This window comes from Vipera ursinii, assembly GCF_947247035.1.
Source record: "Vipera ursinii genome assembly, chromosome: Z".
In the NCBI taxonomy this organism is placed as follows: Eukaryota; Metazoa; Chordata; class Lepidosauria; order Squamata; family Viperidae; genus Vipera; species Vipera ursinii.
In genome coordinates, this window is record NC_139517.1 from 119,399,916 (window position 1) to 119,417,056 (window position 17,141).

The 17,141-nt window shown below is 34.7% G+C and overlaps 1 protein-coding gene across 6 annotated transcripts in view; it reads right to left on the minus strand.

The window, feature by feature from the left end:
* The window catches only part of DNAJB6 (DnaJ heat shock protein family (Hsp40) member B6), a 62,401-nt gene that overhangs the window by 39,310 nt on the left and 5,950 nt on the right, over positions 1-17,141 (minus strand). For 2 of the 6 annotated variants that reach the window (XM_083376719.1, XM_083376718.1), the window contains exons 2-8: positions 15,291-15,380; positions 14,286-14,395; positions 11,530-11,586; positions 10,861-10,971; positions 2,070-2,201; positions 1,445-1,589; positions 902-972 (exon numbers count right to left, since the gene is read on the minus strand). In XM_083376719.1, the coding sequence (XP_083232845.1) occupies positions 902-972; positions 1,445-1,589; positions 2,070-2,201; positions 10,861-10,971; positions 11,530-11,586; positions 14,286-14,395; positions 15,291-15,355 (691 nt within the window). In that variant the 5' untranslated portion in view covers positions 15,356-15,380. Of the gene's footprint in view, positions 1-280; positions 973-1,444; positions 1,590-2,069; positions 2,202-10,860; positions 10,972-11,529; positions 11,587-14,285; positions 14,396-15,290; positions 15,381-17,141 lie in introns of those variants that run through there. The other 4 variants (XM_083376722.1, XM_083376721.1, XM_083376720.1 and 1 more) reach the window with 3 other exon arrangements.

Below are 17,141 nucleotides of genomic sequence, written 5' to 3' on the forward strand. Positions count from 1 at the left end.
TAAAAACTAATTTTACAATTGTCATGTTAAAAGTTTATCCTATTTAAAGAAGTTATATTTGTGTTAGTTCAGAATATTGTGTCTGATATTAAGCAAAATCCAAGTTTTATATAAAAATGTGTGCAAAGGAAAAGCTCACAGGAAGAGCTGAAAGCAAAATATAATTAGTATCCATCAAGTTACATAGGCACACATAAAAGCTACAAGTATTACCCAAGAAAGAAGCACCACAAACATCAGCATTTATTCATTAACTTTGTAGCAAAAATGACAAAATACCTAAGCTCAATAGTTTAAATTTATTAGCTTAGGCTTAAACATTACACATTTTTGTCAATATGAACTAAATTGCCAGCAATCATGCAAAAACTAAAAAAAAACATCCTTAATTTGTTTAAACCAGAAATGCACCATCAGTAACATGTTAACATTATTCACTACTAAATGCTAAATGCTTGAAATTAAGTTTGCCTCAGAAATGTTAACTTCACAGTAAAGTATTAATTGGCTCACAGGTCAACACCTAAGAACAAAAAATGGCAAAAAGCAAGATTCATGCTAATATTAGCGTACAATTTGTCCCTAACAATAAAGTAGGGTAAATGTTTACCTAGAATCATGTTTAATATAAAGCAAAGTGCGTACAGAAATTTACAACAATTTTTAAGGACAAAAAATGGTCCTATTCATGTGGTCCCAGGAATTAAACGCAAAAAGTCTGACACACGAGCTCCGATGAGCCATTTTTAAATACTTTACGTATAGTATAATGAAAGAGTTCGTCTGAAATCTTCAAAAAATTTTCCTGTTAATCCGCAAAGGATGCTCGTTATAACTTAAAATTTCTGTTAAATGCGTGCGATGAATTACTTGTTATCCAAGGGTAGCAGCTGCTCCTTACCATTTATTGTTAAAGACTTTAACAGGCCATCTTCTTCAACTTCTACTCTCTCTTGTCCATTCTCAACAATTCTGCAGGACAGAAATCCACGGAAGAGCATGGGTGTTGGTTTTTTTTAAACAGTAAAAATATAACCTAGAGATCTTGCCCATAGTGATTTACTATAAGATGCTACCTTATAGCAGCACACTACATTGGAAAACTTCATTTTACCCACATGTTTGAAACAATTAATTCTCCATTTGCCAAAACCCTTGAAAGATTCTTTAGCTGAGCTACCTTTTTAAACTATGGTTTTGAGTTGGATCAGACACACTATATACTTTTCCTTTATGATGCGTATCTTAGGCACTTCAACCATAGGGATGCCAATTTAATTTAGACTTACCCCCAGGATAAAAAAAATCAAGCACAACAACATAAGAACAATGAGTCAAACCTCACTGAAATAAACAGTTGCTATATTCTAGTTTTGTTTTCAGTGGAAAGAAATGGTATTAACAACTCGTTAACAAATTTAAATTTAAATCTAAGTCACTGTACCTCTTTGTAGTGATTTTTCTGCCGTTAACTATTTTAGTTGAAGTCGATACAGATTTGAAATTACCCATTCCACTACCACCAAATGATGTGGAGGAGAATGAAGTAAGGCCTCCATGGCCAAGAGAACCAAATGAAGTGAAACCTGCTAAGAAAGAAAAAGTGACAAAATGTATTTGGCCAAAGCATACATCTGCTTTTAGATCAATGGACAGATTAATGTTTTATTTAAGACCATATTTGTTCACCAACATTGAGAAATATTAATAATACTACATATTCTGAACACATTCAAAATACCAAATACTGTTTTACATCTTTGAAGGGCTAGAAAGGTATGGAAACATATGGAAACTCAAATACTGCAGATTCCTGTGCTTGACAAGAGCTGCCAAATGGTGTAAATCAATAATATTTTTGAGCACCAAAGGCTCTTCGACCTTGAAATAAATATGAAAAACTCAAATCATGGGATCCATCTAAGCAATTCCTGCTCTCTTTTCCTATAATTCTAGCTTGCATAAATGGTGTCCAAAGCAGAATCACATTTTGCAGGTTTGCAGGGTATAATAAACCTTTGAGAATTGTCCACATTTAAATGTCTACATTGTAATTAAATTCATCCTACCTGTATCAAAGGAAGAAAAACCGCCCCCAAAGGCAGGAAATCCACTGAAGGCAGAGAAAAATGAACCACCGCCTCTGCTTCTGTTTCCACGTGACCCTCTTCTATTACCAAAAAAATCCTCAAAAGGATCTTCTGCAAATAAAATTAAAAAGTTTCAAATTAACCAGTGAATTTCTGTAATAATTAAACAAAATGGTTTTTAAAAAATTAAGAATGGACATTTAAATATTAATATATATCTCCAGCATAATCTATTTCAATCTTTGATAAAGGAGCATAATTGTCACATAAAGATTTTAATGCTACATTATATTCATGTACATAAAAGTATAACTCATAATTTTCTAATTTAGTAATTTTTCCAATGAAAGAAAACAGCAATCTGTGAAAAAGTAAGACATTTGTGTTTCACTGCCCATTTCAACTACGTTCTTTTGTAGATTTAGGAACTTGGGAACCTGAACAAAAGCTGCAGTAATGAAGAATCTAAATCAGTTCTGATTAACGAGGTTTTAACCAGATAAATATTAAGAAACCTGCACAAAAATATAAAAATCAGTAAATGAAATTAAAAAAACCTTATAAGAATTACTTATTTCTCTTTAGAAATTTAACATTACCTGACAGCAAAGTGTAAGTTATTAATCCAAATATTTCATCTTCATTACAGTCTTAAAATCATTACCATTTTGTCACCTTATGACGTATGTTTGATCCAGATACTTTAAAACTGTATAAATATATGCAAAACATTATCACAATAAGACACGTTAAACAATGCAGTCTTCAATATTTAATTGAAGAACGACTGTGTCGCAGAACTTTATAATTAATATATCAATGTATATAGTCTAAGACGCCCACAGAACCCAAAATGCCACTCTCTAGGTAGAGATAAATAGATATATGAGTTTATTTGAAAAACTTTGAAAATAATTTGTTCAACATAACCTAGGATCAAAGGATTTCAGGTAACACTAGAACTTCCAAGCTTCCATATTGCCAAACAGCTTCTTTGTAAAACACATGAATTTTTGAAAAAAGAGAGGGGAACAGGAACAGCAAGACATTCTTCTGCTATTTTATAGGACCAAGTTGAAACTCTAAAACTAGAGTTCAAGCTTAAGATTTAGCTGCTTATTATTATATTTTTAGAATCTATCTGAAGAGGAGACCATCTGAAATATATTTATGGGTATTATAATTGTCTTTAAAACTGTTTTAAAGTGTATCTCATCAAATATTCAGAATGACTTCAAGACGTTAAATACATGTTTAAAATTTGGTTCTTGAATGGCCCCTAGATGGATTATGTAATTTAAAAACAAACAACAGGGAAATAGTTATTGCAATTGGTGGATCCAATTAAGGGTAAGAATTCCACAGGTAAGTTGCTCGTTTTTCTTGCTTAAAACACTGCAAAAACACATAAAAACAGTATGTATATAAAGATTAGAACTATTTACAATGGTCTTTTTTTTAACTTAAATTATATTATAGCTACATAAACACTCAAATGGACAAACACTGAAATGGACATCTAAAAGGACAAAATAAAGCATCAGCTTCTAGATATACCTACCCTGGCAGCTAAAGTTTTAATATTTAATGCTTCAAACCAAAGTACATGGATTTGTATTTATACTTTTTTTTATGAAAGACTTCAACCTCCAGCCCTTTTAACTCAAGAAATACTTTCAAGTGGATCTCTTGACTTCAGGTCAGTCATCCCAACCATTATATCCAACTAATTTTCATTTTCATGAAACTCGCCTTTTACATAAAGAAAACAGTATGTTATTTGTTTCACTTTCATATTTGCACATACAATGTTTCTTAAGATAACATTCTGCTACACTTCCCAAGGACCAACAGCTTCACTGAAAAATTAAAGGGATGTCTTCAACCATAAAAGATACAAGAATCAGTTTACATTAATACCTTAAACTATAACTGCAAGTAGAAGACCTGGTTTTCTTTAATGACTAGCACTATTTTAGTATATTTCCAACACCACCAATAGCTTAAGAATCTTTTAAATAAAATACCATTCCTGTAACAAGCGTCTTCATATATTAAAGTTCAGTACATTATCAGGTAAAAGCCACTGGTGTAGCTGCCTAATTTATTACATTGACTCATGAGCAAAGTATGAAGGTCACTTGTGTACCATGAACTATATTATATTACTGCTCACTATTATGGATCTATAAATAGCCATTTTTTCCCAAGTTACCTGATGTTTATTTTTTCAATTCAGGTTTTGTTTTTACTATGAATATGACTTCAGAGTATCTAAAATATTCCTAGGGAAAATCAGGAGTTTAAATAATTCTTCAATTATAGAATCACATTTAGTTGTATGCAATTAATTTCATTTGTATTTTGTATCTAATAATCCAGAAACTCAAGTTACGCTGTCCAGTTTTTCTATAATGAAATCCCTTAATAAACTACCGTATGTTGACTTAAAACTGTATATATAGCAAAGTAACTGTTATCTACATTTATTAAGAAAATTTTGTTTCAAAATCTTCAGTAATCAAACCGAAATGAAGTCATTTTTTCAGTTATACATGTTTTAATTTTTTCCATCAGCACTTTAAGTCTCCAGCTGCACCCATTAGTTTCACTCAACTATATTCAGACATGAAGATGCTTGTAAAGTGCCATGTGAATCTTTGCTGACCTTTAATATATAAAAACGTTTACACTGAATAGAATTCAATTATTTCAGAATGCTAATAAAAAGAATCATTTATTTTTGTTCAATTTCTATGGCCATCCATCTCAGTCAATGACTTAATTTATAGCAGCCAGCATCTTTATTTTATAGTTTCATTTTGTATTTCAATATTATGAAAATATTATATATGAACATGTTAAAGAGCCAATTATGCTCTTTGGAGAATTAAAGAACTTTTATTCTTTTGTTTATTTACAAAGAAAAAGAGTAATAGTTTGGTAATCTGTTAGCAAAAGAATAGGATAAATATGAGACTCATCCCAAGAATCCCAATTAAGGGAAGACTAATATGTATCTCCAGCATGTTTCAAGAACTATTTCTTGTTAACATCCAAGCTTGGTAAGGTTTAAAATTATATTTTCTGACTGCTTGTAACAATAAAGCTTTTTTATCATTAATAGATTTATTCTGTTAACTTTTCTGAACAAGTAATTACAGGAGTTCTGGGGGGGGAAATGAATCAATAGGTTTCTGGTACATCTACACAAGGCAGCTAATTTAATATTCGGGGTGTTCTTTTTTGTTTGAAAAGGCTTAGAAAATCACGTGTAGTTGAGCTTCAGGTTTGTATACTTTTTTTCTCTCGTTTTAAAATGACTAGTTACAGTACCACGATCATAAAACACACTTTTGGGTTCTGCTAATTAGAATTCATCAAAGTGACTCTAAAAGCTTTCAAAGCTACTAAAAGTTTGTGACAATGTTAAAACTGCATTTAAATTGTAGCTCTAGTTAACACAATTGTTTTGACTTTTTTTATATACCAAGTAAGAATCCTTCAGTGAAGTGAAGAGACATTTCAGATAGCTTAAAATAGAATTTATTAATATAAAGGCTTTTATTTAGTAAAATTCCAACTCTGATCCTACACTTATTTCTTCTTCCAGCTCCTGCACAGTCACACTGCTAGGCTCTTCTATCCAATCTTCTGACCCTAAGCTCACTTCTTCTTCCTCCTCCTCTAAGGACTCGTCTGCTCCTTCAGAAAAGTCCTCTTCCTCCACTAGCTCAAAAGATCCTTCAAATTCTTCAAATGCCTCAAGAGAATCTTCACCATACTCTTCACATAGCTCTTCCTCCAGCTCCTCTGCCATTTCTCCTATCGAGTCATAGCTATACTCTTCCAATAGCTCCTCTATAGACCTTTCTTCTGATCCTTCATTACTAGAATCCTCTGGCAGCCAACTGATAAGCAATGAGCAGGTGTCTAAGAAAAGTACCAATCGTATTTCAGTAATTACATAAAAGACATTTGCCACCGAGTAATGCAAGTCCCCAAGCACATTCTTAAAAACTTACCTCCCAAGAATCTAAAAATATTACTCTGAGAAGGTTAGCAGGATAATACTTTCAGATTCATCAGTGAATAAAAGTTCTGTTTCAATGGAAGACCAAGCTCAACGCTTGTTCAAGAAAGAATAATGTCAGTTAAACATTTCTGTCTACTCTATGAAGATATGAGCACCCCCACACATCACTGTTTAAGAGTTCTTTTCTATACTTAAAATGTAATACTAGTTTATCTTATTAAATTCAGATTTATCACCAAAAATGCCCTTGGCTTTTTGGATACCTTCGAAACTCATTTTAATACCAGGATATCAACTACTGAATAAATGGGATAAATAGACAATTTTATTATTCATAGTTACCAATTAAGTTACAACTATTCTTTAAACATATTCATTTCCATGTTTATTCCTCCTGTACACAGGAAATGAATTCTGGGGGAGCAATTTCTCCAAAAATGGATCCATGCCATTGGAAAGAAGAAAAAGAACTTCATGTTTATTATATTTAGGATTTAAGGGGGGGGAATTTAATTTTAATTTAATTTAATTTAATTTAATAATATTTGTATACCGCCCTTCTCCCTGAGGACTCAGGGCGGTTCACAGGGCAGAATAAAATACTAAATACAAACGTTAAAACAAGATTAAATAATTGCCCATATTAAAACAGTTGGAATAAAATTCTAAAACACCAAGTTAAAATTAAAGCACAAAATTAAAAAACCCCACCAATCCCCATCAGGCTAGGCCGGCTTGTACAAACAGAAACGTCTTGAGGTTGCGGCGAAAGGAGCGAATCACCTTTCCCCAAACAATCCCAAAATAGAGCAAAAATTCAAGCAGTATGTTTCAGCCAAGATCAAAAGATGTAACTAAAATTAACAGAGGCGCACAATCTTGTTCAACTTAAAAGCTTCAGCCATCAGGGTTCCCCATAGGTAGGCCTTTAAGAATGATTAATTTTAACCAGATAAAATTATTACTTCTTATATATTTCATAAAAATACATTTAAATAAATTTTTGAAGAGGTCAAACCATAAGTTGAGAGTCTATTATGGGCACTAAACAATGCTGGTTGAGCCACATCTGAAGGACTACAGGATCCTTAAGATGAGGCAAATTATTCAAGTTACCTGGAATGAAAATAGATTTTTAAGCCCCAAAATTACAGCTTCATTTGGACACCGAAAAAAATCCAGCAACCGAAACATTTTATATAAGAACTACTATTTTTTCAATTTTATTCACTTACTGATTTATATTCCACTTTTATTATTTTTATAAATAGCTTAAGGCAGTAAACATACCCAATACTCTTTCCTCCTCCTATTTTCCTTGAATATCTGGCCATTGAAACAACTATATATTTGCTATATTTTATATTATCAGAAATTTTTGAATTTTCTTCAAATTCAGCCTAGCGTTATTGTCTCTTTTCACTGCAATCTAAGACTTGCAGCCGTAGGTAATAAAAGGCATTCCTATCAAAGCCAAATGAAATTTCAGTTAGTCTTCACAGCTATTTCAAAATCACAGAGACAGAGACTTCATAGAGAATGAATGCTTTAAAGAACAACTCAGACAAATCTACCCATGACCTCTATCCACAGAACTTAATCCTTTTAATTTTAACTTCTATATCTTTGGCCACTCCAAAACAGTTACTAAACTTTTTAAGTTCTACAGCCTCTCTGCAATTATTAGATGAAAATGAGAGGTAGCTATAGGGTACCTTTAGCCCAAAGTTCTCAGGGCCAACTCCAGACATTAAAATAGAAATTCTCTTATATAAGTAAGCATTTTCTGCCTTGAAGGACAAAAATCAAGCTACACAACACTATCCTGACTAGGTAACACTGAAATAATTCAATTGATCATATCTACAATTGAAAAAGGATCAGAAAAAAAATCCGCAATTGCACTCTTTAGTATATTATCCAATCTATCACAGCAAACAAGATTTTTATATACCAACCCCAAAACAGAAGACTCCACTTAAATTTTCTGAAAATAACATTCTCTACTTCATTTAAGCATTATCTTTTCCCAAAGTCTACCTAGCAAAACCATATAATCATCATCATCTTCTTCATCATCATCATCCCGTGTCAAACACTGGTGCCAGTCAATTTGAGTGTTCAGTGGACTGAGTTTCATGTTTTATGAATATGTTTTATAATATAACAACAACAATAATAATAATAAAGTTGGAAGGAACCTTGGAGGTCATCTAGTCCAACCCCCTGCTCAGGCAGGAAACCCTATACCATTTTGAACAAATGGCTGTCCAGTCTCTTCTTAAAAACTTCCAGTGTTGGAGCATTCACCACCTCTGGAGGCAGGTTGTTCCACTAGTTAATTGTTCTAACTGTCAGGAAGTTTCTCCTTAGTTCTAGGTTGCTTCTCTCCTTGACTAGTTTCCATCCGTTGCTTCTTGTCCTGCCTTTGGGCACTTTGGAGAATAGCTTGACTCCCTATTCTTTGTGGCAGCCCCTGAGATATTGGAACACTGCTATCATGTAACCCCTCACCCTTTTCTTCATTAAACTAGACATACCCAATTCCAGCAACTGTTCCTTATATGTTTTAGCCTCCAGTCCCCTAATCATCTTTGTTGCTCTTCTCTGTACTCTTTCTGGAGTCTCAACATCTTTTTTACATCGTGGTGACCGAAACTGGATGCAGTATTCCAAATGTGGCCTTACCAAGGCATTGTAAAGTGGTATTAACACTTCAGGTGATCTTGATTCTATCCCTCTGTTAATGCAGACTAGCACTGTGTTGGCTTTTTTGGCAGCTGCAGCACACTGCTGGCTCATATTTAAGTGATTGTCCACTAGGACACTGAGATCCCTCTCACAGTTACTACTATTGAGCAAGGTACCACCTATACTATACCTGTACATTTGGTTTTTCCTGCCTAAATGTAAAACCTTACTTTTTTCACCATTGAATTTCATTTTGCTAGATAGCACCCAGTGTTTAAGTCTGTCCATATCCTCCTGTATCTTAAGCCTGTCTTCTGGAGTTTTGGCTATCCATGCCAGCTTGGTGTCGTCTGCAAATTTGATGAGTTCCCCATCTATCCCCTCTTCCAAATCGTTGATGAAGATGTTGAAAAGCACTGGGCCCAGAAAAGAGCCCTGGGGCACCCCACTACACACTTCCCTCCATGTAGATGCGGTTCCATTGAGGACCACACGCTGAGTATGGCCTGTCAGCCAGCTATGAATTCATCTGGTGGTGATGCTATCTAACCCACATTTTTCTATCTTATCAAGTAGTAGGTTGTGATCTACTTTATCAAATGCCTTAATGAAGTCCAAGTAAATTATATCTACAGCATTCCTCTGGTCCACTAATTTTGTTACTTGGTCAAAGAATGCAGTAAGATTTGTCTGGCATGATCTGTTTCTGACAAACCCATGTTGGCTTTTAGTAATGACTTTGTTTGCATCTAGGTGTTCGCTGATATCTGCTGAATTTTATAGCAAGGTAAGGAAAAAAAATCCACAAACTGCAAGTGTCCTTCAATTTCCAAGCAGCATTTCAATATCTCCGCATAGCACAGAATGAAAATTGACTGATGTTCTGGCTATATGTGTCTCCAATAAAATGATGCCATTTCATTCAATTATGAACTGCAATGCTTAACTGTCACAATGTCTTGCTCTAGTTAGGAAAATTTGGTAATTACTGGGAAATATTTTTCTCTTTAGTATTCATGTCTATAACCAGCTGAAACCAAATCTATTCAAATCAGCCTGTGTGGTTTAGGAAAAATTCTTTCTGCATCTTGATTAAAAGCAACTGTACAATTGTCACATTTCTGGTTCTTTTATATTGTGGTCCTTTGTTAAGAAATGTTAAGCATATTCTTAGCACAATGAATGCCAACTAGACAGAAAATAAACAAATAGCCATGATAACTAATGCATATAAGCATATCACAACATATAAAAGAGGTTTTTTTTATGACCCTGTAATCCCTTGCTTCAGGGTGGAGTCTGGGCAACTGAATGGAGCTGAGAGTTTACTGGCTGGATGCCCTTCCTGACACCTATGTGGAGTTCCCAGCAGATATTTTCTGATAAGAGAAATATCTGTCGCAGCCTAGGATTAATTCTCAACCTTCTGAGTAGGAGGCCAGCGCCTTCACCTCTTGGCTACTGCACCAATATAAAGGGAGAATGCAGGAGGTGATTTGCTATTCATTTCAAACTGAATGAAAAAGTTGAACTCATTCTAATTTCATCTGCATTGGAAGGCATTGGAATGTGCATCTAAAATCTTAAAATATATCTATACAACTATTAAAAAATGGGAGCTATTTAAGTAATGAAACAGCTTGCCTCCTGAAGTTATGGCAATTATCAAGAAAAATAGGATAACTATTTATTCAGGATATGTGGTTTCCTATCCTGGGTATTGAGACTAAAAGATCTCCAAGGTCCTTTTCAGGATTGTGATTCTATGAATTAATTAATTTCAAGGACACCATCAAAAGAAATTAATTCTGAAATATTTAAGGATTATACAGATATAGGCCAGAGTTTATTGTACAAATCTTCAGCACTCCGAAGTATCCAAAGAAACCAAATCAGATTTTGAACATACTGAGAGTATCTTTTTGCCAACGTACATGGAAAACCAGATGATTAGAAGAAGCAAGTATGAGAATTCTTAAAAGTAGGGGGGAAAGTGAAAATTTCAATATTTGACACACTCAGATTTAGTTTAAAAGTACTCACCAAAGAAATCAAAAGAAAATGGATCTCTTCCACCAAAGAACTCCCTGAAGACATCCTCAGGATTCCGGAATGTAAAACCATATTCAAATGGACTGTCAAAATGACTTCCACCTATAAAAAAAGTATTCAATATTCCATTTTCCAGAATATTAAAACATTCCTTATATAATTTAGTAAGAGCACCATTTTAATAACAAATGTTAATAATTTTATTTCTTGAATTTTTGTCATTTTATCAAATGCAGCATAGCATGTGATTTCTTATTTTTCTTTCTCAAAACCCTTCCCAGATTAGAGATAGGATGTAAGGATTTTAATTAGATGTAGCCATAGTTGGAGTAGATTTGCCCTATGCAAATCAGTACACACATCTATTAAAATCCATTGATAGACTGTCTGTTCCACAAACATTTACTATTTAAAATTAATTTTATTGAAGAATTTTTACACATTAAAAACAATACAAAATTTAAAAAGTGATAAAAGAAAAAAGAGAAAAGGAAGAAAAGATATAAAGAAGCAGATTCTAATTTTCTTTATTGCAATTATCTTAGTTATTTTATCCTCTCACTCTTTCTGTATCTTATCCTTTCTAATTATCAAAGCTATAAGTGGTTTCACATTTACATTAAAAAAAAATAGGAGCAGCAGAATTAAATCCTTACGTACCTCCACCTGGATTTAACCCTTCTTTTCCATACTTATCATAGATATCCCGCTTTTTAGCTGCAAAGAAGAGGAAGTATAAATCCAACATAAACTATTTTGATGATCTCATGTTTGCTCTGTTCTATGGATTCCCCTCTAAACACCTCCAAGCATAGCAATCCTATTCTGCAACCTTCCCTGACTTTTAAAAGACCAGGTTGAGGATACAAAGGAAAAAGAGAAGACAAGGCAGTCTCTTCTTTGAATACTTTTTTAAAATCAGTTTCTGGTATTTGCCATAAGTCTGAAAATTATGAAAAAGCTATTAGGGAATGTATTAGAATTTCCTTCATAATGACATCAAGATATAATTCTTAAGTAGGATGAAATATCTAACAAAACTGATATCTTTCTCTGAATAAATAATTTGATTCTTGGTTATGCACCAAAATACTATTTCTTCTTAAATTCAGTCAAAAGTTAGCAAAATGTATGGCAGGCTGAGGGAGGGTTTCCTAAATCTCACAACCACACACTACCATTTCTTCAGGACCTATAGATTAACAATATGACAGAAGTTTCTAAATCTCTTGTCTTTACCCCTTTTAGAATTTTAGAAAGAGCCGGCATAGTGATACTCCACTATCAAGAATGCAGCTGTAGAGGTGGTCAACAGTATTAAGTATCTGGGGTGTGCAGATAACTAACCATCTGAATTGGTCTCTCCACACCTCATCCTTAGTGAAGTGTGCAAACCAGCATCTGCATTTCCTGCATCGGATGAAGAGAGCACATCTTTCTCCTTATGTCCTGGCCACTTTTTACAGAGGCACAATTGAAAGCATTTCAACAAACTGCATCACTGTCTGGTTTGGTGGCAGCAGTGCCTCAGATAGAAAGTCCACACAGAGATCATAAGAAGCTTGCTCCCTGATATTCAGGATGTTGCTTATAAGCGCTGTGTACTTAGAGCTCAAAGTATTGTTAGAGACCCCAAACACGCACTTTATGGCTTTGTTCCTTATGTCATCCGTCTGGTAAACTTGCAAGATTCATTTTCCTTGCTATGCACATGTATACATAACTCGAACTAGACTGTTGTTCCTCTGTGTCATATAACATATGCGGGCATATGCATAATTTTGCATTTATTCGCTTATTTTTGTCATATTTATGTAGTGTACATTGGAGGTGATGACCCTTTCAGAGCTGTATGCAACAAAATCTCATTTTACGGAATGCCAATTAGTGTATATTCAGAGTGACAATAAAGATATTATTCTGTTCTATTATTCTATTTTTAGTGCATCGTTCGAACTTACAATGGAACAATATGGCACTTATGACCAGACCTTGACATTCTATCTGACACAGCATCCTGCAGTCCCATGCTCACCATTTGCAATCTTTCCTATCATTTTCCCACAAGCAAAGTCAATGGAAAAGACTGCAGGAAGTCAGAAGTCATGGTCATATCAGGTGCTCGCTTAACAACCTGCAGTGATTTGTTTGGGACTGCCAGAACTTCCATATGGAAGTGGCATAGTCACATAAAGTCACATTGTACAACTATGTTGCTTAGCGATAGAAATTCTAGTCCCAGTTACCATCATTAATCAAGGACTACCTGCAATCTTAGTTTATACCTCTCCCCTAAAAATCCAAACAGCAAAATGATATGAAAAGGATACAACGAAACTTCGGGAAACATAGATTTATTGCAACAAGGTACAACTAAAAGGTTCTTCACACCTTCTCTTGCTCTGTCTGCACCTCACACCAAAGGAGATTATACTTTGGGAAACCGTAGCCCCAGGGTTCCCAACAGGGGGTGCTCACACCCCCTGGGGGTGCAAGACGATATTCCACGGGGTGCAAAAACTTTAGAAGCTTCAAAATTACAGTGTATATGCATAAATTGTTGCCTTTCTTTCAAACTTTTTTAAGGGGTGCGAGAATATATCAGAAGCATTCTAGGGATGCGGGGCATAGAAAAGTTTGGGAATCGCTGCCCTAACATATGACAAAGAACAAAACATTTGCCAAAAATCTCAAGTGACATATTGGTGGGAAGGGAGAGTATAATTAGATCGAGCTGTCCTCTTGGCCTAATTTATATAATTTACACTGCAGGTAGTTCTCAACTTACAACCACAATTGAGCTCAAAATGTCTGCCCCATTTTATTCGCCACAGTTAAGTGAATCACAGCAATTGATAAGTTAGCAACCCAGTTGTTAAGTGAATCTGGCTTCCCCCATTGCTTGTCAGAATGTCACAAAAGGGGATCACATGACCTTGGGACACAGCAAGTCATAAATATGACCCGATTGCCAAGCATTTGAATTCTGATTATATGATTATGGGGATGCTGCAAAGATCGTAACTGTGAAAAAATGGTCATAAGTCACATTTTTCGGTGCCACTGTAACTTTGAATGGTTACTAAATGAACTGTTATAAGTCAAGAACTACTTGTATTTAAATACAAACTGAAACCGATTACTGAAATGATATAAATTATCTTTCCCTTAAATACTCCACCTGCTCTCCATTTTACCAGCAACCTCCTTCCCTTCCTTCTGCACAGCTGCTGCGTACAATTATCCAGTGCAGCACATCTCTGTTTTCTCAAGGAAAGTCCAGAGGAGGAGAACATTTCTACCCAGTCCAGTGTTACAGAATTTCTTTGACATTCTGAGACTAAATATGTATTAAATAGTTTTAGGCATGTTCTAACTGCCACAAGGATGTGGAATTCTTTCATATTATTACTTACTATCTGACAGCACTTCATAAGCTTCAGCAACTTGCTTGAATTGTCTCTCAGCTTCCTCTTTATTATCTGGATTTTTGTCAGGATGCCATTTTAATGCTAGTTTACGGTATCTGAAATGAAAACCAAAGATACTTTGTTCAAAAACAACACTGCATAAAAAATAACAAAAGCATAAGCTAGCCTGATGAACTAAGAATTTTTAACATTTTAAACTGTTAAGAGATACTAATTGCCAATGTTAATTTCCTAATGCATGATAAATATAATAATTTGCTCCTAATGGATTGCTCAAACTTGAGAGATTTATCTTGACCCATTGTGGCATTTTGCAAGAACTATTCTAAGAAGAATAAAACATCTGGATGAGCTGCACTGCACAATAGAAGGAAACAGGGGACAAAGACGGTAGAGGAAGTTCACAGGGGTTCTAAATCCCATAAACAGAATATGTGAAAAAGTACAAAACCTTAATTATTAAGTTGTTTAATTAAAATCTCATCCATACTCTGCAGTTCTAGATAGTGCCATACTATAAGAATTGTACTATTAACTATTTATCCTATTTTATCAATCTACAACTGAATCATAGGATTAGGAAATTAGTATTACCCATCAATTTCTTAATTTAGAAGTCACAGCCAAGTAATCAATAAACTTGTCCCAATTCTAGGGAGTAATTTTTGTAAGATCGATGTTTATTCCTACTGTAAGTTCCTGACGTATAATTTTTTTCTGTAGCCACATTCATTTGTATGTTTTAAAAAACTTCTGCTTCAAACAGTCTTTTGCAGTTAATAAATATCTGGCTGAGTGACCAAGCATAATTTCAACTATAAGATTTAATTCTAGGTAAACATATAAATAAGCACCCCAAGCGTTAGTAAAGGAAGCATGGGAAGACTGTTTATAGACACCCCATTTTATGTGGCTTAAAGCCTCCCTCAAAAAATGGCTAACGCAAGGAATATAATATAACCTGCCATAGCTTTAAAAATCGGTACTTACGCTTTTTTGATGTCTTCCTGTGAGGCATGCTTATGCACTCCTAGGACTTCATAATAATCCACCATGTTTTATTGTGGTTGGATAAGAATCCTGTAAAATCAAGACTTCATTTCAATATAAAAACACATATTTCTCTTAAAAGGTATGATGCACACTATGAAAATATGGATTGTTAAATCACTGCCAAAAAAAAAATCATTGTAGGAAAAGAGCCTTGTACTGGTTTCTATGGAGGGTGGTTCTTCCACAGATTTTTTTTGGGGGGGGGATGGTTTCCTGCACTGCCTGGAGCATGTGCATGCATAGACAGGGCTTCGCTCGCATGCGCAGACCAGTCGCTGGTGGGTCGGTTCCCGGGTGTTGGGAACTCCTGGTCTACATGACAAAATAATCAGCATATTTTTGAATAACAAAACTGTTTTTAATCAAGTTTTTAATCAGGTAAGATAGTGTCCGAGTCTTAACTTCTGCCAAAAAAATTGGGTTGGCTAAACCAAACAAACCATCTTGCAATACATCTGAAATATTTTTTATCCCAACAAAGATTTTTATATCAAGGTTGTTGTGGGGAAAATAGTAATAAGGATTATTAGGTATGTTCACTGACTTGAGTTACTTATAAAGTAATAAAAGCAGGATAAAAATTTAATAAATTAATGTTTATGTTTTATTAAATTTTTATACCGCCCTTCTCCCGAAGGACTCAGGGCGGTGAACAGGGCATATAATAAAAATACAAAAATACAAAAGTTAAAATAGAATTAAATTAATGCCCAAAATAAAACAACAAAATATACAAATATTTAAAACCCTAAATTAACTCCCCATCAGGCCAGGCCAGCTTGTTCGAATAAGTGGGTCTTTAACCCGCGCCGGAAGGAGCGGAGATCCGGTGCCATCCGGAGCTCAACCGGCAGTTGATTCCACAGAGCCGGGGCGCCCACAGAGAAGGCCCTCCCCCTGGGGGCCACCAGTCGGCATTCTCTGACCGGAGGCACCCTGAGGAGGCCCTCTCTGTGGGAACGCACAGGGCGGAGGGGAGTTGACGCCGGCAGCAGGTGGTCCCCGAGGTATTCCGGACCCATGCCATGTAATAAGTAATAAAACAGCAAAGAATTAAATGTATTGTCCTTTTAAGTCAGTTTTTATCTAGTTCTTGTGGGAAATTATTTGATATTAAAATATTATGGCACCTTAACAAATTAAGAATACCATAAATGCTTAAACTAATGAAAACTATGGAGTGAAAGAGAGGACGGTGGTATGCAGCAATACTGACATAAAAGTTACATATAATGAAGACAAAATTTAAAAGAATAGAATTTTAAAATTCCATCCAACAGCTTAAAACAACTATTCTTAAAACAAACTATGTTGGAGAAACTTTGCTGTTGGATTAGAATTGAGTTTTATTGCTCAGGAGGTACAGGAGAATATTATGTGTAGGCATCAGGATTTAAAAATCTATTTGCAGAAGCATTTTGAATATGGAAAGTTAGAAGGAGATTCTATGGGTTCTCGTCCTCCTGTGGCTCTACATACCTATCTCAGGAATATTCCCACATTCTCTATTTTCACTAGAAAGCCTGAGAGCAAAGGAAGAATGTATTATTGTTGCCAACTAACCACTGCAGTAGAGAAAGAAAAGAGATGGGGAGTAAAAGAAAAACAAACTGGCTTAAACAAAAATAATTCTGGGGAAAGCACCATCAAACACATCCTTAAAGGTTGCACACTGAATATGCACGGCCTGAAAGCAACCACTCCTTTTGTGAGGGAGGGGGAATTCCCCATTTCGTGGTGACTGAATGGATTAATCCCTGCAGTTTTCTGTGCAGGTTTTTCAGAAAT